Raw genomic sequence first — 18,834 nt, 5'->3', positions numbered from 1 at the left:
TACTCTGTGCTCATGCAAAGAGCTTCATTCACAGTTTTTGTGGAGAAGATGTTCGTATAGTTCTGCTTTAGGGTTTTTAAGGTGGAAGAGGGAGGTTCATTTTTTAGCCTACAATAACAAATAATAGTGGCGTTTATTTTAGTTTGTCAGCTGGTGGAGAACCTTAGGATCATGGCAGCTTTTTCTTTGTCTTGAATCAGATCAGTGGTTTTTAAAGTCATAAGGTCCCCACATAAACTTGCATGAAGAGTTTTTGCCGTGCCCAGAAAAAATTGGTGCATTGTCCTTATGACAGAGAAGGGTCACACTCAATAACAAGAAGTCACTTTATTTACAGAAAACAAAACATTCAGCCTTAAAGTGTAAGAGACATAAAAGAGACGGGTACAAAAGGAAAAGTGAGATGGAATTAAACTTGACTGTGTTGCTGCCCACACTTGATGATAAAACATGTTTGCTTCGTTCTGTCTCTCAGAAGCAGAGGCCAAAGCGAGTGAAAGCCATCTACAACTGTGTAGCCGACAACCCAGATGAGCTGACCTTCTCTGAGGGCGAGGTGATCGTGGTGGATGGAGAGGAGGACCAGGAGTGGTGGGTCAGTATCTCTCCTGCTGTAGAGACTCATTGTGCGGGTGTGTTTTTTGCTTTTCCGATGCTGGCATATGATCCAAGATTAAAGCACAAAGCACTCCCAGTTCAACATCATGTCCCACTCTGGTCCCATTTTCACCATGTGGATGCGCTCAGTAACCATGGAGACTAAAAGCAAAAAAGCCATGACCTCATTCTGGCCGATTTCCCCCCCCAAAAAATTTCCTCCTCCTTGTCCTCCTCCTCTTTTTCCGCCTGCTGTTGCTTCCTCTGTGGATCCCCTTGTGTGAACATCAACCAGCTGCAACTTGTTTTCCTCTGAGCCACCTCTGCAGATATGACCGTATTTAGTCACTTACTCTCTCTGCATGGACCCAAAGTCCCTGGAGGTCCCCATCACGCTTCCTCTCTGTCCTGCATTCAGAAGTATTATCACTCTTTTTGTGTCTCAGATATTGGAATGAAAGCACATGCATAAGGCAGAACAAACGGTGGTGCTTTAGTTGGAAGTCTCTGGCCTGTTGTATGACTCAAGATGCAAAGTTTCATTTTGAGTTTCTTTCCCATAAATATTCTGAACAAGAATCAACATAAATGACAGAGGGATGTTTTGCAGCAGAAGCAGCATTTATAAAATGGTTTTTAACCCTGGTGTGTTTTCAGTCATTCCCCGGTCAGACTGGATTAACACTTGATAACACCATTACTTACTGTTGTTTTTTTTCTTCAGTGGCGTGTCATGTTTCACTTTCAGCCTTGTACAAACATTGTTGGAGCAGAAACATGTCCTAGCTTTTTCTTTTTCAGGTATAGAAGATGTTTAAAATTACGTAAATGGACATTATAAGTACTGTCTTCTTTTAAGGTAATTGGAGTCATTTTAAATACTGAGATAGTTATTGTGATTTAGCCTCTTTAAGTAGGTCCACTCTATGTGTCCCTGTTAGGTGGTATTTAATAGGGATAGATATTCTCTTGATTCAATTCAATTTTGATTCAGAAAGTCCTAATTTGTTGCATTTTAATTTGATTACTGAAATTTTACCCACATTAGATAGATACCAGTTATGCATCGGTACAAAAGCACTTGCCTCATTTTACCCTGAAAAATTGCTTTAAATTATAAATTTCAGATATGATAAAATATTGTATTTTTTATTATTTTTATCCCACAAATAAACTGGTGTAAAATGCATTACTTTTTGACTAAAAATAACCTTTTGCAGCATGTTGTAATAAGTCAATTTTGCTATGTAGACACAATGTAGACAGTTTTCATAATATATATCCCTAACTGTACCATTTACAGTCATTAATAATTACGGTACTCCCAGATGTACGCATATTCACAGAGAAAGGTGCAAATGCATAGAGGCTGATGACCTTGGAATTTCAAGAATCAAGATTGAATCCTTCAATGAGAAATCACAATGAGTTGGAAACATTTTTTAGTTGGTCCCAGTGTTTACTTGTGTTTTGTGCTTTAGATGACTTATTTTTGTGAGAGTAATCAGATGTTTTGGTGTTTTAGAAAAATTACATCCACTCAAAAGAGCCAAGACTGGCCACCACTCTGAAAATATTTTGGGTTGTAGCTGCCATTTATCATCCTCTGACCTCGCCTCTATCTTCCCTCTTCACAGCTGGGCCATATCGAAGGCGATCCCATGAGAAGAGGAGCCTTCCCAGTTACATTTGTACACTTCATCGCTGACTAAAAGGTCACTCTGGGTCTCAGGAAGTGTACCGGGATGCAGCGTCCCCTCCTTCACCCGTCTGTGTCTGTCAGCCAGCAAAACGCCCACCATCGTCCCAGTGCTTTGTTGTCAACATCATCATCATCACTGGCATCATTGGTGTGCTTGTTGAAGTGTCGCTGCTGTATCATCACCTTTGCTGCAACTTTGTGCGGTTGTCGTCATGGCAACTGAGGCAGACTTGCGCCAGAAAGTCTGGGTGTCATCGAGGGTCGTATGTGATTTTAATGCTTGCCGTTAATGTTTGTGACGCAGACTCTTAAGATTTAAAAAAAAACGATGATTGTAGTGAATGACCTCTCGCAATAAATGCACTTTCCTTGTCTTTATCCTTGTTACAACATAAGACAACATGTGACATAATGAAGGTTGTATGTACAGTATTCATTTCTCCCGTTTTGTGTTCAGTTGCAATGTACAAACAGTCCTTAAAGTGATAGTGCTGAAAGACTACAGCAACGTATTTTAACTTACTAACAACTGTAAAAGTGAACATAGTCAACATGCTTACATTCCACCTCTTTGCATGAGCGATTTTTTAAACGCCTACCTGCTTCTCGTTGCAACTTTTCAACTCTGTGGTAGCCCTCCTGCGTGGAGGTTTTTCTAATGGTGCTAAGTTAACCCCAGAATATGCTAGAAGCTGCACCCATAGGAGCGCTTCCCTGTCCCCGTTTCAAAGACAGGCCTGCATTGAAAGGGGGAGGCTGCATGTAATAATAGCCTTCAACTAATCACACCTGGGAGAACCTGTTTTCTCAGGTGTGTGTGTGTGTAGAGTAATAGAGCTGCAAATTAATTCAGTGACATGCTTCTTCCATGAATGCTTTTCCACACACACATACACACTCCTCTGCCTGGACTACTTTACGATGATATTCAACAGCAACACTCCAGGTCTTCCTCCCGTACAGTTTTAGGTCAAATGATGACACTGACTGGAGCTGCAGCAGTCGGTAATTACCTTTATATCGAGTCTTACACCTCAGGCTGTCTTCACCTGTCATCTGCCTTATTAGAGGAATAGGAAGTGTGTGTGTGTGCGTGCACGTGTGCATGTCTTGTCGGCACAGAATAAGCTGAGAATGACAGAATATTGAAGAAAGAGGAAATTTAAAAATAAAGTGTAGGGATGTGATGAAAGGCAGGAGTTAGCTGTGACTTTTGTTGCTTCCTCCAGCCTTTTAGAGCACTCACACTCTGACAGGCCGATTTTGTTTTTGTTCACAAATGAGCTAAATTAAGTCTCTTTTCTTTGACACTCTCTAGACAACCAGACAGAAAGAGAAACGAATATCCTTCCTACAGCTTAAGCCTTTCATATTTGTACATTTCTGGGGTTCCATTATGTAGAAAGATGAGTTTATCTATAGTGTTATGAAATAAATATAAAACATACAATGTAATTAACTTCATTTTGGTTGCAGAGCAACTTTCTTTCTGTTCATAATGTTGATATTGAGGCTTTTAACCTAAAACTAGAGCCTTCAATGGATTTGTGAATGACAAGAGGAGAAGCATGTGAATCACAGCTGATACACTCTCTTCATCGTGTTGAATATTAACTCACTGGAAAAAGGAGGATTTGATAATCTATTCATGTAAATAGATTTGGTTTTGTTTTGTTGATATTTAAATGTTAAGAAAAAAAGAGCAGAGTTAACCTGGGCAGGAAATGTCTTTTAATGCACTGTGGTGAAGAGCAGTTACAGATACAACCTCAGCTGGACCTGTGTGTGCGTGTGTGTGCTGAAAACACAAATACACTCACACACTTCTGGGAAAATAAACTCAGTTCATTATAATTAACTGTCACTGCATTGACTCTTAACTCTATTGTGCAAGAAAATGGGAAAATGAAACTGGAATAATAAAATATGAAATAATACAAGAGTTAGGTCTGTTTCTGTTTGTTCTTTTTTTGGGGGGGGGGCAGTCTGATTACCTTTATGCTCAAAACTACTGCTTAAAGCTAATGATCTGCATTTTAAAAATACACCATTTCGCTGGTGTGAGTATTTTCAAAATAAAAGTCAGATGTATCAAGAGCTCCCTCTGATGGGCAGTATCTCAACATGTCTGCATCCACAATTCAAAATGCACTGAAGTGAGAAATTTTTCAAAATGCTGTTGGGATAAAATGTCAGTAATACCACTTCTCACAGAGGCAAAAACTGCAGCAATTCATGATTAAAAGACAGAAAAACACATTCAAAAGTTAAGACAACACATAAAAAGGAGAAATTACACTTTAATCAGTAAAATACTTATCAAAACACTGGTCTTCCTCTCCTTTATTGTACCAGATCAAATTCTTTCATTACCTTATTGTCACATTTTCAACTGAATCCTAACAGGACAACATTGAAAAAGAGGACAGGGAGAGACAGGGGTTACTATTATGTACAAGGAGAAGTAAAGTTAGTACCATAAATGTAAACATGTTTTTTTCCCCAAAAAATATTTCTAATACTACTTATAGCCGAGTAATATTTCTCTGGTATCGGCGAATCTATTGATCTGAATGCATATTTAATCACTACAATCACTAGAAAAAACATTACATTTTTGGTACCAAGTAATTCAAAAAGAATTTTAAAAAGAGAAAAATAAAGTCAGAACAGTCAATAAAAATGGGTAAATCCCACATATTAAGAAAAATTAAGATTCCTCTCATACAAGTGACAAAGTTAGAGCCTCTTAACGTACCTTCCAGTCAAACCGTGACTGCTAGCGTACCAATACTCTTGTTCAAAACACAGCAAGGTTCCTGGCTAAACTTCACCTTCTTCCAAGGTGCATGGAGAAAGGAAAAAGTCCAAAGAGGTCAAAACTCCAGCAACACTTGCAGTAAACAGAGGAACTTTATTAGACAGACACATTTTGGCTTATGACCCTGATGAAGGCCACAACCCGAAATGCATCGGTCCAAAAATAAAACACACAAAGAAACAAATAGATTTCTAAACCTCACAGGGATCTGAGTGGTTTCCACATGAAGAGAACCAAACCGTGTGCACGTCTTCAAATCTGTGTACCATGTTTTTTATCCGCTGATTAATGTCTCCCATTAAGTACCGTATGCTGACACAGCTGGGTGGAGATGAGTTGGAAAATCATGATTTTGTACCATCATTTATATTAAATAGGATTCAGTTACATCACAACGCCAAAAGCCACGCACTGTGTTCCAGAGGTTGTTTTTGCTTTTCGTGCAACCATTTCCCTCCTTTCTAAACTTTACTTTTTGCTCTTAACATTATTTTGAAAGGTCCAGAAAAAAGTGAGGTAAAGGAAACTAATTCTAGGGAAATGATTCAGACAAATTCACAGTAGTTCTGTCTCAAAAGGAGAATAGTGGGAAGGTGACCGTACCTAACACATAGTGAGCAAGATGACATTTTACCGTTAATACAAAGGCTTGAATCATGTTTTCCTGCAAACTAACACAGAACAGCAGGGTGGATTTTCCCTGCAATTAACCTCTGTGGAAGATTGCAAAGAGCAGTTGAAAAAGAAGGGAAACTGTCACATTTTTGGCAGCTATGGTGTTTTTGTTATTAACTGTTGTTGGGTTTGCAGTTGTTTCACTTCCCATCTAAACAGATCCCAGCTCCTGTCCTGTGACTCAGGACTTGTCTGATGTCAGAGCGCAGTCAAAAGAAGCCGACAGCACTTTGCAGATAGATTGAGCCTGTTCCTGTTCACAAAGATAACACAGAAGGAAAGGAAAATATTGATATGCAAGTGTTTATTTTTAATATTTATTACCCCAATCATTTAAAACTTTGTCACACTCACCGAGCTACTGCACTGGTACACCCAAATACTGCACTCCTCTTGTTTCGGATCGGTGGTTTTGAGAGCCAAGAGGTTCTTCCCAGCACCGAGGCCATCATCGTAACACAGCATACGCACGATCAGGTACAGAGGGTGGCGATGTAGTACATCCTGGCATTGGGGAAACATTTTATCACCAACTCATCAGCTCAAGCGTACATTTATTGAATTGTGCCAAGTGGTCAACAAAGGTACTCATCCTCTATTAATGTGGTTTCAGATGTAAATCTCTATTGATACTAATCTTTTAGTGTCGAACTGTACCGGAGATATAGAAAGTTTAGCTCACAATGCACACAATTAGTTCACTTAAAGTGGAGGGAACATCATGGGAATTGCTGAAATATCTGAGTCAGCAGCTTTATGCACAACAATATATTGCTTTTCTGCTGCAGTGCTACTCACACACTGGTCCAATGAGGCCACTTTGACGCCATACTTGGACACTCCCAGAATCATGTCCTCGTCTCCAGGCACGAAGGGCAGCTTTCCATCTTGCTGTGAAAAGGAGCAGGATATTTAGTGTTTTCTCTCCCTCTGAAAGCAGCCATTGCTTCTTGAAGTGTGTCCCTGTCTTTCTCCAGCTTCTTACCTGAGCAGCATCAATATAGTTGATGAGGTCCAGAGGCTCCTGGAGGGTCTTGCTCATGTGAAACTGTAACTTCTCAATGGCTCCCACATACTTCACCCGGAACTCGGCACAAGTATCAGATGTACTGTTACCTGAGGGAGCGATATGTCAAGTAATCAGTGGGTTAAAGAGGAAAAGGGGATAACAGAAGGAGAAGGTGGGTTAAATTTGTTGACTTTCATGAGTTTGTTGACTGACCTGAGCTTTTGGTGGAGTCTGTATCAAGGCTTGCGACGGTGCTCGATCTGGAGAGCCCTCCCAAACTGGAGTCCACAGACTGCAGAGAGACCAAAACATGAGAGGGTGTTATCTGAGTTCAAAAAGAAGACTCTGTGAATGTGTGTGTGCTGCTGTACCTTGCTTTTGGTGCTGATCTCACTGCTCTGCGAGCTGCTGCTGCTGTGGCGCTTTTTGACTTTCCGGAACATCCTTCACCATGACGACAGCATCCGGCCCTCCAGCCCCGCTGAATCTGGATCATCATGAACCACAGTGTTAAACACAAGACAGGACTGCCTTCTCCAGTCTCAACAGAGATGATGAATAATTGAATGCGGTGCAGTCTGAATTTTTAATAAAGGCTAAATAAGAGTGTAGACCTTCAGCCATCCTTTGCATGATCTCAAAAAAGTTTTAGTTCAGCTATATTTATCTGTACGTCTTACTCAGAGATCAACATCTCTTTTGCAGGAGAGATTTGCCACACAAAGCTCTTATGTTCTTAGTTTTATGATTTTTTGCCACACAAAAAATCATAAATATGATGAAAATATCAGAGTGTAACTTTTACATCCCAGAGAGAAATTAGTCTCTAACTTCAATTTATTTGCAGTTCATTACATTCATTTCTGTTGCCATGGTTATTAGGTTTGAACTCAACTAAGCTTGAAAAACGTTGAAAAAAAAAAACTTAGTTAGCAAGGCCTTACCAATTGAAAGTGTGAATCCAATAGCTTTTGAGATTTGAATTTGATGAAAAATGATGCCAATATTTCAGAAACACTGCTGCCTGAAATAGAAATACTAATTACTGATAATAAATATAAATAAATACTTTTATTCAGAGTATAAGATGAGTCAAAAATAAAAAAACCAAGGCATATTTTACTTTCAGTTTCAATTTACCATACTTTTATTTTGAAAGAGTAGTTTGAATTTAAAATGTTTCGTTACGATTTCAACAGCTGGAGGCTACATTATCAAACATTAGAGTGGATAAAATCACTGAATATTACCTTAACAAAACAATAATACACTGACCTAACACTGTAATAAATGGTACCTCTATTGTGCTTACAGTACTGAGTAAATATTTAAATTTGGCAAAGTAGCTGGTTCAAATGCTGGTCGTTTTAAGGCTGTATTCAAGACACCAGAATCAACAGGTAACTTGATCATTTATCTAGGTAGCTGCCCACACATTATCAGCAGAAAACATTGCCACTGTGTATCTACAATAACTTACATCACTAAAAGAAAAGCAACCCGTCTTTCTCCACCTTAAATGTCCCCCACCGCATTCATTTTCACACTCAAGTTGAAACCCGACGACTTTCCCGGGGAGGGAGGGAGGGAGAGGGGGGGTCGGCAAACACAAACCTAATGTATTGAGTGTCAGCTACATATCTTACAGCTTACCTTTTTGGACTGCGGCCGCTGTGTGTCGATGTTCCGTTAAAAGTTGATTTTCTTCAAAAGCGATGTTGTGTTTACCCACAGTTTGCGTCTGCTGCTTCGCTTTGAGTTTCACAGCCTACACCCAACACCACTTAAAGGAGACGCTTCGAAATATTCAACCAGAAAAGTAGCTCTTTGTTAACCATCAAGCCGAATAGCACTTGGGTAATATATACTGTCAACTGAGTGATAATACTTAGTCATTTTTGTAGATTCATCACAGCCGTATTTCCTTTAACATTTAGTTTTATTCATGTGAATTCGTTACAGAAAAAAATAGACCAACGTCTGGTTCGGAACTTTTGTCAACGCTCTTGATTCTCGTCGGCGGTGTTTTGGCACACCACCGGAAGTGTGCCGTTTTCGATCTCATTCATTCAACAAATACAGTGCAATTATGACTGAATTTATTTTTTATGTTTTCAAGCTTACCTGCTAAATTCAGAAAACATGACCACAAAACGCAAAGTGGAGGTGATTGTCCCCGCTGAGGAGAGTGACCAGCTTCTTATTCGTCCGCTGTGAGTTGATTTGATATTTTTTTTAATTAATAGATAATAAATATTTTGAGTGACTGTTTCTATATGGAAACAATGTAGAAAGGCCATACAGTAAAAGGTGTATTTTCTTGTGTACAGAGGTGCTGGTCAGGAGGTTGGAAGGTCATGCATCATACTGGAGTTCAAAGGAAGGAAAATTATGGTAAATATTTTCGTCTTGACTGTGTGGTAAAATATTAGCTTTAAAGCTGAAGGGATTAGTCGATTTATTTGTCCTTAATTAGTATTTTGATAATCGATTAACATTTTCGTGTGTTTTGTATCTGTCACTTTTTTTTGGCAAAAAGCGTGGGAAAATGCAGGCTCTCAAATATCATTATAAATTGAATATTTATGGCTTTTGGTTCCATAGACTAAACAATGAATTGAAAAAAAAAAAAAAAAAAAAAAAATACAGATTAATTGATGACACCAATAATTGTTTGGTGGTCGCTCTAAGTTAACTGTGTCCCTCTGTGTGACTTCAAACAGATACAATGCAAATGTACCTGACTCTATAGTTAAGTTTTAAAATGTAAACAATATATTTGCAACTATTTTTTCAATTAAGTTATTGAACAGCAGTAACTACAAGATGATGGCCTGTTTGTAGAAGCACAACATGCAGTTTGATGTTCTTACCTTGTGCAGACGCTGAAATGCAGTATTTTATTTGATATTTTTTGACTATGTTCTTGTAGTTTTTTTTTCATGTCAAGTATTGATTTCATATAAACATTACTGTCTGGAAAGCTGTACTGATACTTATTATGTGGATTATCCTGGGTGAAATCTTCATAGCTGGACTGTGGCATCCACCCTGGCTTGGAGGGAATGGACGCTCTTCCCTACATAGACTTAATCGACCCAGCTGAGATAGACCTGCTGCTCATCAGCCAGTGAGTCTTGCCTCTTCTCTTCCATGTGCTGCACTGACTATTTTAAATAAATAATAAATTCTGTGTTGGTATTCTTCTGCACCATTATCACAGAGACAAGTTGTTCAGCTTGTACTATGTTGGTAATATTAAGTTATTTTGATTATGTTCAAGACCTGGGTTATGCCATTTGATGTTAATGTATGTGTCCTCTTTATTAGTTTTCATCTGGATCACTGTGGAGCTCTTCCGTGGTTCCTCCAGAAGACCAGCTTTAAAGGCAGGACATTCATGACCCATGCCACTAAGGCTATCTACCGCTGGCTACTGTCAGACTACGTCAAAGTCAGGTAGGAGCAGAGATGCTTATCTCATCAGGAAACAATCTATTCTGCTGAATTATAATGTAACTTATTTCTTTTACGTACTGCAGCAACATTTCAGCAGATGACATGCTGTACACTGAGACAGACCTAGAGGAGAGCATGGATAAGATTGAGACCATCAACTTCCATGAGGTCAAGGAGGTTGCTGGAATCAAGTTCTGGTGTTACCATGCTGGTCATGTGCTGGGAGCTGCCATGTTCATGATCGAAATAGCTGGAGTCAAGGTAAAAACCTCAACAATTACAGGGCATCCCTGTTTGTTTTATTTCTATTTCTGTATAGAAGCCAGTTGTTGAGATATATTTTTTCCCTCTAAAGCTGCTGTACACAGGAGACTTCTCCCGACAAGAAGACAGGCATCTGATGGCAGCTGAGATTCCCAGTGTCAAACCTGACATCCTAATCATAGTATGTAATAAATGCATCATGTTTAAATTTCATTACTCACATGAAACATCCTTTTGAATTGATCTGCTGGTGATTAAACACAAGATAAATGCTGTCATTTTTATTTCTGAAGGAGTCAACGTATGGCACTCACATCCATGAAAAGAGGGAGGAGCGGGAAGCTCGGTTCTGTAACACAGTCCATGATATTGTCAACAGAGAAGGTCGCTGTTTAATCCCTGTGTTTGCCCTAGGACGGGCCCAAGAACTGCTGCTCATCCTTGGTGAGAAGTTATGCGCCACTCCCTGCTCTAGAGTTTGTCTATAAATAGCTAATTTCACCAATATCCAACAACACTGTTGACCTCAATGCGATAATATTTTACTAGTGCAACATCTTAATTAGGGTCATGAACCTCATTGAATTTCTCGTATTATGCCTCCCTGCCGGTGACAGCCACGGCTGGAGGCATTATGTTTTCAGGTTGTCTGACCATCCTGTCCATTCCCATTCTCATGAATGTGATATGCCTTGAGGGAGTTTCTTTGAATTTGGCATAAACTTTGACTTGATCTCAAGGATGAACTGATTTTGGTGGTCAAAGGTTAAGGTCACTGTCGATTTGCAAAACCAATTTTTGGCCATAACACAGGAATTAATACACGAAATATTTGATTGCGGGATTCAATATTTGCTGACCCTATGACCAAATGGGCATAAATTCCCTGAGCAGCAAGTCCATGGTTTAATTCCTGGGTGGCTGGACCATTTACCACATGTCATTCCTCAACTGTCTTTCCCCACATTTCCTGTCTGTCATCACTGTCCCTAGTCCCTGTCCCTACTCTGTTGAATTAATTTCCCTCAATTGAATTTGAGTACATTTGATTTTTACATTTGATTGATTTTTAATTTAATTTAAATCACTTAATTGAATTTAATTGAGCACATTTTGTTCTATTTATTGTATTTAACTCAATTTAATTTAGTTGAGTAAATTTAATTTTATTTGAGTAATTTAATAGATATGGATGTAAACTGCAACTTGACTGGTTGGTAGAGGCATACAAGGGCAAACAGTAATTTTAGCCTTTTAAAGTAAGTTTTGTTTTTTGCATTTTTATTCAGTCACAAAGTCTGAGGTTGTGTTTTATGTTCTCCACTAGATGAGTATTGGCAAAACCACCCAGAGCTCCACGACATCCCCATCTACTACGCTTCATCCCTGGCCAAGAAGTGCATGGCTGTGTACCAGACCTATGTCAACGCAATGAATGACAAGATCCGCAAGGCCATAAATATCAACAACCCTTTTGTCTTTAAGCACATCAGCAACCTCAAGGTAGAGAGCTACACAGATACAGACACCCAAACGATATATCTTTGGTCTGAAAGCAAATGAAGAACTGTAACTGTGTGCTTTCCAGAGCATGGATCATTTTGATGACATCGGTCCCAGTGTTGTGATGGCGTCTCCAGGTATGATGCAGAGCGGGCTCTCCAGAGAGCTCTTTGAAAGCTGGTGCACTGATAAGAGGAACGGAGTCATCATTGCTGGGTACTGTGTGGAGGGCACACTGGCCAAGGTCAGAGCAGTAGACTGTATGTCTCTGCAAAGTGTGAAGTGTTATTTTGGGTTAATAATAGAAAGATGAATCTAGTTTCTTGGATAAAAGTGCAGTCATTTACATCAGTTCTATGGTCATCGAAGCTTATTTCTTTAATTCCATTGAAACAATTAGTGTGTAGCTACAGCAGCTCATTGTGTTATTGGGTGCTCCCTGCAGCACATCATGTCTGAGCCGGAGGAGATCACCACCATGTCGGGACAGAAGCTGCAGCTGAAGATGTCAGTGGACTACATCTCCTTTTCTGCCCACACAGACTACCAGCAGACCAGCGAGTTCATCAGGGCACTCAAACCACCACATGTGGTAGGAGAAAAAAAAAATCAATTGTTTTTTTTCAGCTGTAAACATGAATGTTTTAAACTTTCTTGACTGAGATCTGCATGTTTATTCTCAGATCCTGGTCCATGGGGAGCAGAATGAGATGGCCCGTCTGAAGGCTGCACTGATCAGGGAGTATGAGGATAATGACCAGGTTCACATCGAAGTCCACAACCCTCGCAACACAGAAGCTGTCACCCTCAACTTCAGAGGAGAGAAACTGGCCAAGGTCAGGAAACTGCCTTGTTATTCCTCCCTATTAAAGTTTTTAATTAGCGTTTTATGTCTTGAAGCCACTATGTGCTCCTTCTGACTTAAAAATGCTGGCAAGTTGTGGTTATTACATGCATTAGATGACGCTGCTGATGCCATTATACATGTTAATGCATAAATCCACTCTTGAAAATGACACAGAGACATTTGCGTCTAACTTAACTTAACCCTCTCTCAGGTGATGGGCTCTCTGGCTGATAAGAAGTGTGCTCAGGGTCAGAGGGTGTCAGGCATACTGGTGAAGAAGAACTTCAACTACCACATCCTCAATCCCTCTGACCTATCCAGTAAGTAACTTTCATTTCTCCCACATTCTCCAGCCTGAGGCCCAGGGACACCTGAACACTAGTAGTAGTGTAAGTGCCTGTAGGTTCAGGTAGATTGAGGACGGCTTTCAGTCAGGTCTCTGGGAATCAAAATCTAACAGATGTGGTTCCAGTTTTTCTCCAGATTGAGTGCTGGGTGGAAAAAAATGAACAAAACCATAAAAAAAATGTACAGGTCCCTGTTGCAGATATTTGTCTTGCACCAGGGCACTCCAGAGCACAACTGTCTCCCTTTTCAGTCGTGCATAATGCTGCGAGCTGTCATGAGCTGATGTGTCTGTTTTGCAGCATACACAGAGCTGTCCATGAGCACAGTAAAACAGACCCAGGCCATCCCCTTCACTGGACCTTACTCCCTGCTCGTCTGCCATCTGAGGAACCTCACTGGTAAGACCAGCCATGTTCCTGCATGTGCACTGAGTGACCAGTGTCTTTACAAATCATCATTCCATTTATGCAAAGTACAGCTGTTTTCAGTGTCACTCAGTTTCAGTTTATCCCACGTTAACTGTCTTTTTTTGTCCACCTCAGGTGATGTGGAAGAGCTGGATGGGACCGAGAAGAACACTTTGAAGCTCTTTAAAAATATCATTCTCATCCACGAGGTTGGCATGGTGCTGCTGGAGGTGAGCATTCGGAGCACTTCGACTGTAGGCTGTCCTGTTTAGTCTGGTGCAGGATCGCTCTACTCTGTTCAGACAGAAACTTTTTAGATCAGTCCAGCCCCACAGTGTGTCATGTTGAGTTTAGCATAAGAAAAGAGGTGATTGTCACTCCCTGCTGGTTAGTTGGCACCACTGCGCTGCCTTTAATTTTTTACAGCTATTGAGGACTTAAAGTTAGGCTGTGGCTTATGCACTGTGTCAAAATGTCAAAAAGAAATCACAATCAGACCATGTAAAAAAGTATTTAATTTGCATTGTCAAGACCAGATACCTCATAGATACTTGGTTGGGAGAAGATTTATTTAAAAATGTATGTATATTTTGAATCCCAGAGGTAAGAAAGAACCTTTGCTGTCTAAAAATGCCTCAAACAACTCAACCCCCCTCTCTCCTATTTCAGTGGATAGCTAACCCTCTGAATGACATGTATGCTGATGCTGTCACCACTGTAGTGCTGGAAGTCCAGTCGAACCCAAAGGCTCAGAAAGGTCAGTTTGTCCAACTACGAACATCTGTCCATGATTTTAGTTTTAAATGTTTTCATTAAATGCATGAATCATGTGAATCCATTTCCTGTTTTACTGTCATTTAAACAGTCTAATGTACTGTGTCTGGTTAATGCCATAAGAGTTTGGTTTCATGTATTCAGTGATTCACTTTGTCTTTCGTTAACAGTCATGGAGACCCAGAGTGCCATTATGGACATGGACGTCTTCCATAGCCGACTAGAGGTCATGCTGCAGTGAGTGCTGCGATATATCTATACTAACTTGTTTATAGCATTGTATACATAGCAAAACTGCACAATACAAAACTTTAATATAAATGAAGTTCTTCACATACTGTATAGAGTTCTTTTGTTAACATTGAGGTCTAGTCTTCATGTGTCTGCTCTTTGTCTTTAGGGACATGTTTGGAGAGGAATGTGTGGATTTCAGTGATGGTAAAAATGTCTCTGTGACAGTAGATGGGAAGGCGGTTCACATTTGCTTGGAAACAAGGGTAAGAAACTTTTTTAGCCTGACACACTGATACACAGAATAAAAGGTTTAGTGCAGTGTCATTTTTTTTTTTTTTTTTTTTACTCTTTCTCACTGACTTTCTCTTCCCACCTCAGTCGGTGTGCTACGAGGATGAATGCACAGAGGACGACTCTCTGAGAGAGATGGTGGAGCTGGCGGTGCAGCGGCTCTATGACGCCCTCAACCCAGTCATCTGAGAGCAGAGACTGGAGTGCAGGTCAACAGACATGTTCAGAACCACTTCACAAAACAAAGCATACTTCTACAAATTCTGTGTTGAAAGTTAACAAGCAGCTTGTATTTGAGTGTTAAACGCTGAAAATAACGTACTCCCAAGGATCACAGCGACTTGTCTATGTGATAGGTTAGTCTGACATCCATGTTTCTACACTACCAGGATCTATTGAGTTTTAGCACATCCTTGCATCACACACACATTTGACAAATCAGTCACAATGCAGTTGATTGATCTATATATGTTTAATCTAACTTGCCCAGTCTAATCAAAGGCTACAGCAGGCAATCACACTCCCACCCTGTGAGTTAAATCTGAGAACACTAGACTGGCTTTTTACTAATTAAGACAACATTATGGAGAGTTTATGAACTGTGACCATAGAACCACCATGTAAGCGAAGGAAATAAATAAGCTACTGTATGTAGATAGAATTTTAAAGGTTTTAGTGTTTTGTTTTGTTTTTTTTTGTCTGAAAGTACTTTTAATTATATTTATTAAGTTAACTGTATTTGAGTGTAAATGCACTGCAGCTTTTGTTTGACCTCGGTTTGTTACTAATGTGCACTGATACGACAGACTTGTGTTTACTTATAACTGTGATGTGAACTGTGAATTTCTAAATGCACTGAATCATGTGTTCATTGTTTGTTTAAACAAAGACGTTTTATAAAAATGTGTGAGATCGTTATGTTGTCAGCGTTTGTCTTCATTTAAAATTCAGTTGGCAGTTATCTTTATGTTTTAAGTCAGTGTTGCTCTAAATTACTAAGGGGGTTGGTACATACATATCAAATAAAAACAAAAGACCCAAGCAACATTTATTCCGCTGTGCTCTGACAGGCACTGATCATAAGTCATTTATTTGTTAAATATCTTGACAATATAACCACAGACTTCTACAATAAATATAATCCAAGGCACATTCTTTAAGTTAACTCTGAGCGTGAACTTACAGGTCCTGAATGTTTAACAGGCTCTCTGATCTGATATCCCTTACATTGCTATAAATATTTCATAAATAGCAACAAACCCTAATGAAAACTTATGTCACATTAAAAATAAAGAAATCTGAAAAAGCAAAAGTAGTTGAACCGTAGCACAACCGGGTTATAAATCAACCGACGACTCTTCCTAATACTGGTGGGTGTCACGCTGACCATGTGACTGACTTGAATGATAAAAAAACTGGACCCCCAAGAAAAAATTAAAATCTAAATTTAAAAAAACAGAAAAAAAAACAGGTGACACTGATTTCTCCACATTAAACTGACTTCTACAAAAAAACTATTGAATGCTGTATTTTCACACACAGTGAAGAGTAGTGTACTTGTCCTGTGGTACATACATCCACAGTTATAGATTATTTGCAGTGCTGAAAAATACCCAAAATAACATAATCTGAATGCTTGTTTTCCTCAACCAATAATCGAAAACCCAACAATATTTAACTTAAAATCACAAGACGCTGAAAGGAAGAAAATTCCTACACTTGTTTGACATTTATTCTTGAAAATTTACCTGTGACAAGACAATTAATTGATTATCAATATTGATGCCAATTCATTTCCTGGAGATTAATTGTTACAACAGCTCTATGCATATACCAGGATAGTCTTTGGTTGTGTGATCTATAGGAAACTGCACCTTGAACCAAAAGATGATGGTGTTTCATGTCTGCTTCCACAGAGAGGTGATACTGAGGGGGGGTGAGTTTAACATAAGTCCAGTGTTCAGTGTTGTCCCCAGTAATGTGAAATGTGGTGATCATTTAGGGGTCCCACAGTAAATGTATGTCTCTGTCCAGTATTCCTAGCTGGGACAACTTTCTCACCCCCGCTTTAAGCTGATAATTATACCCACAGCCATGGCCAGCAGCACCACAACGCCCACCTCCATCATCCTGCCCAGCTTCCTCTCGGTCATCGCCTGGTGTTTCTGCCTCAGCATCTCCTCTTTCCGGACTCGGATGTCTCTCTGTTTCTGCAGCTGCTCGCTGTAGTGGGCCTTGAAAAACTTGTCGAAATCAAACACGCCTCCTCGGATGTCCGCGCCCACGACGGACCGCCGGCTCCCGGTCTGCTGTTTCGCGGAGCTCCCAGCGCCGTCCCTGGCGGAGGGTCTGGCTGTTGCGACGAGGTCCGACTGGCTGAGCAGTCCCCGGTCGTACTTCTTCCTCAGCGCCTTGTTTCCCAGCACCGTGTAGGCCTCGCTTATCTCAGAGAACCGGACCGTGGCCTCGTCGCTGCCGGCGTTTCTGTCCGGGTGGTAGACGAAGGACTGCTTGTAGTAGGCCGTTTTTATCTGGGCTTGAGTGGCGGTGGGCAACACCTCCAGGATTTCATAATAGCCTGTTTTGGTTCTGTACAGGGGCTCAGACCGGGCCCCGTTTCCGCTGTAATACCTGAGAAACACAAACTGTCCGGGTCCCCAACCTAAACACCGCCTGTAGGGTCCGGGAGACGGGGGAGTGCTCCGAGAGTCGGCGTAACTCCGGCACAGAGGGAGATGTCTTTCTCCAGCTTGAATCTGGGTCTTATTAGAGGGTGAATACTCTTTAAGTCTGCGATAACAGGGATGTTCAGAGCCATTTCGCTTCCTCCAGACATCGTTATAAGCATCGAGCACCGGTGTTGCTGTTGTGTAACTGCCCCGTAAAGCTGCACCGGTCGCTCTGTCCACACTGTTTTCGGGTCCATACGGTTCGCCTTTTTTAATGTCCCCCGTCAGGAGCCCGGCCGACAGAGACGAAATATGAAGTGCAGTTTTACTTTGCTTCTTCGGCCTTTCCAGGAGATGACGGTTGTATGTTTTGTGTACAAAGTTGTACGCTCCCTTCCCGACACGCCACCTGACCTCCGCCATGTTTTCTGGCAGCGAAGAAGAAGAAGAAGAAGACTGACGTCCGTGTCGCTGAGGAGGACTCCGGGACCTGCAGCGCCCCCTGCTGGGTTTTTTGTTGAAGTATTTTTATTATTATTATTATAGGCGACGCGCATTCAATATATCTACGCAATAAAGTTTTAAATATTAGATGAATAATGAATAAATATTAACATATGATGGTGAAATACAGAAAATAGAACATTTATCTGTATTTTCCCTGTAAGACCAATTTACATTTTTCCCAGAAATATCCTAGTAATTTAGGAAACTATGGACTTGTACAGTGTTAATAATATTTGTTTGTTCAATAGGTTTATTTTTAATGATTTATTATCATTTTTTCCTCTGCTAACAAGAGGCCACTTTATTCACAAAGGACATTTCCGAGATCAAAACATAAACAAGTTGACAGTAAGTTTTGAAACTATAAACCATGGTTTTGAAACTGAAAATCAGTATTTAAACATTTTTTTAAAAAGGATCTAAGTGTATGAAATAATTGTTTAATATTAGTAGTGTAATTTTTCAGTGTTACAAATCACAGTTGTCATCATAGTTGCGGAAGCCAATTTTCCACCAGCAATAATGCTAATATAAAAATACTCCTAAGCCCAAGTTTTGATATTCTAAATAAAACATATGCAATAGTGAGGCACATTTTGACCCTCTGATTCAAACTGATTAGTTATCAAGTCAAAACCTAGATTTGTAAAGTATAACTTCTGCAGTAGTAAGTCAAAGCTTACTATTGCATAATTCAGACAGACTGATTTACTACCTCACTTTACTA

General features: G+C 40.0%; 4 protein-coding genes across 5 annotated transcripts in view; 2 read left to right on the top strand and 2 right to left on the bottom strand.

The window, feature by feature from the left end:
* Window positions 1-4,241, top strand: part of asap2a (ArfGAP with SH3 domain, ankyrin repeat and PH domain 2a) — a 60,737-nt gene extending 56,496 nt beyond the window's left edge. Inside the window, exons 27-28 of the mRNA XM_071498005.1 lie at window positions 476-595; window positions 2,235-4,241. Coding sequence (XP_071354106.1) covers window positions 476-595; window positions 2,235-2,309 — 195 coding nt within the window. The 3' untranslated portion in view covers window positions 2,310-4,241. The remainder of the gene's footprint in view (window positions 1-475; window positions 596-2,234) is intronic.
* Window positions 4,242-4,579: 338 nt separating this feature from the next.
* Window positions 4,580-8,587, bottom strand: itgb1bp1 (integrin beta 1 binding protein 1). 2 transcript variants are annotated; one of them, XM_071498012.1, is made up of 7 exons: window positions 8,458-8,587; window positions 7,176-7,291; window positions 7,018-7,096; window positions 6,781-6,911; window positions 6,594-6,686; window positions 6,150-6,299; window positions 4,580-6,048 (listed from the first exon to the last, which is right to left on the bottom strand). In XM_071498012.1, exons 2-7 carry the CDS (start codon window positions 7,245-7,247, stop codon window positions 5,977-5,979), a joined length of 597 nt encoding a protein of 198 aa, XP_071354113.1. In that variant the 5' UTR covers window positions 7,248-7,291; window positions 8,458-8,587; the 3' UTR covers window positions 4,580-5,976. The 2 variants fall into 2 exon arrangements, with proteins under 2 accessions (XP_071354113.1, XP_071354114.1); XM_071498013.1 differs by lacking the exon at window positions 8,458-8,587 and adding an exon at window positions 8,285-8,391.
* On the top strand, window positions 8,524-15,849 carry LOC139632799 (cleavage and polyadenylation specificity factor subunit 3). Its single transcript, XM_071498007.1, has 19 exons — window positions 8,524-8,661; window positions 8,924-9,017; window positions 9,135-9,198; window positions 9,837-9,934; window positions 10,135-10,263; window positions 10,347-10,524; window positions 10,619-10,708; window positions 10,821-10,971; window positions 11,855-12,030; window positions 12,116-12,274; window positions 12,476-12,622; window positions 12,714-12,866; window positions 13,089-13,197; window positions 13,525-13,623; window positions 13,768-13,862; window positions 14,302-14,389; window positions 14,577-14,643; window positions 14,807-14,903; window positions 15,019-15,849. Exons 2-19 carry the CDS (start codon window positions 8,947-8,949, stop codon window positions 15,118-15,120), a joined length of 2,073 nt encoding a protein of 690 aa, XP_071354108.1. The 5' UTR covers window positions 8,524-8,661; window positions 8,924-8,946; the 3' UTR covers window positions 15,121-15,849.
* A 129-nt stretch (window positions 15,850-15,978) lies between these two features.
* Window positions 15,979-18,789, bottom strand: LOC139632800 (uncharacterized). The gene has a single exon (XM_071498008.1). It carries the CDS (start codon window positions 18,021-18,023, stop codon window positions 16,989-16,991), a length of 1,035 nt encoding a protein of 344 aa, XP_071354109.1. The 5' UTR covers window positions 18,024-18,789; the 3' UTR covers window positions 15,979-16,988.
* Window positions 18,790-18,834: the final 45 nt, after the last annotated feature.

Source organism: Trachinotus anak, unplaced genomic scaffold (assembly GCF_046630095.1).
Source record: "Trachinotus anak isolate AG129_WGS33_773 ecotype Australia unplaced genomic scaffold, CSIRO_AGI_Tana_v1 ptg000015l, whole genome shotgun sequence".
NCBI lineage: Eukaryota > Metazoa > Chordata > Actinopteri > Carangiformes > Carangidae > Trachinotus > Trachinotus anak.
Note: the sequence above shows the minus strand (reverse complement) of the source record. Positions and strands in the feature narration are given on the sequence as shown.

What these genes read in the sequence shown, in the direction of transcription:
- LOC139632799 (XM_071498007.1), top strand. Translation starts at nt 8,947, where the DNA reads ATGACCACAAAACGCAAAGTGGAGGTGATTGTCCCCGCTGAGGAGAGT. An exon ending in TCGAAATAGCTGGAGTCAAG is followed by an intron (nt 10,525 to 10,618) that starts GTAAAAACCTCA and finishes TTCCCTCTAAAG; the next exon opens with CTGCTGTACACAGGAGACTT. An exon ending in CACTCAAACCACCACATGTG is followed by an intron (nt 12,623 to 12,713) that starts GTAGGAGAAAAA and finishes GTTTATTCTCAG; the next exon opens with ATCCTGGTCCATGGGGAGCA.
- LOC139632800 (XM_071498008.1), bottom strand. Translation starts at nt 18,023, where the DNA reads ATGGCGGAGGTCAGGTGGCGTGTCGGGAAGGGAGCGTACAACTTTGTA.
- itgb1bp1 (XM_071498012.1), bottom strand. Translation starts at nt 7,247, where the DNA reads ATGTTCCGGAAAGTCAAAAAGCGCCACAGCAGCAGCAGCTCGCAGAGC. An exon ending in AGATCAGCACCAAAAGCAAG is followed by an intron (nt 7,097 to 7,175) that starts GTACAGCAGCAC and finishes GTCTCTCTGCAG; the next exon opens with TCTGTGGACTCCAGTTTGGG. An exon ending in ACTATATTGATGCTGCTCAG is followed by an intron (nt 6,687 to 6,780) that starts GTAAGAAGCTGG and finishes TCCTTTTCACAG; the next exon opens with CAAGATGGAAAGCTGCCCTT.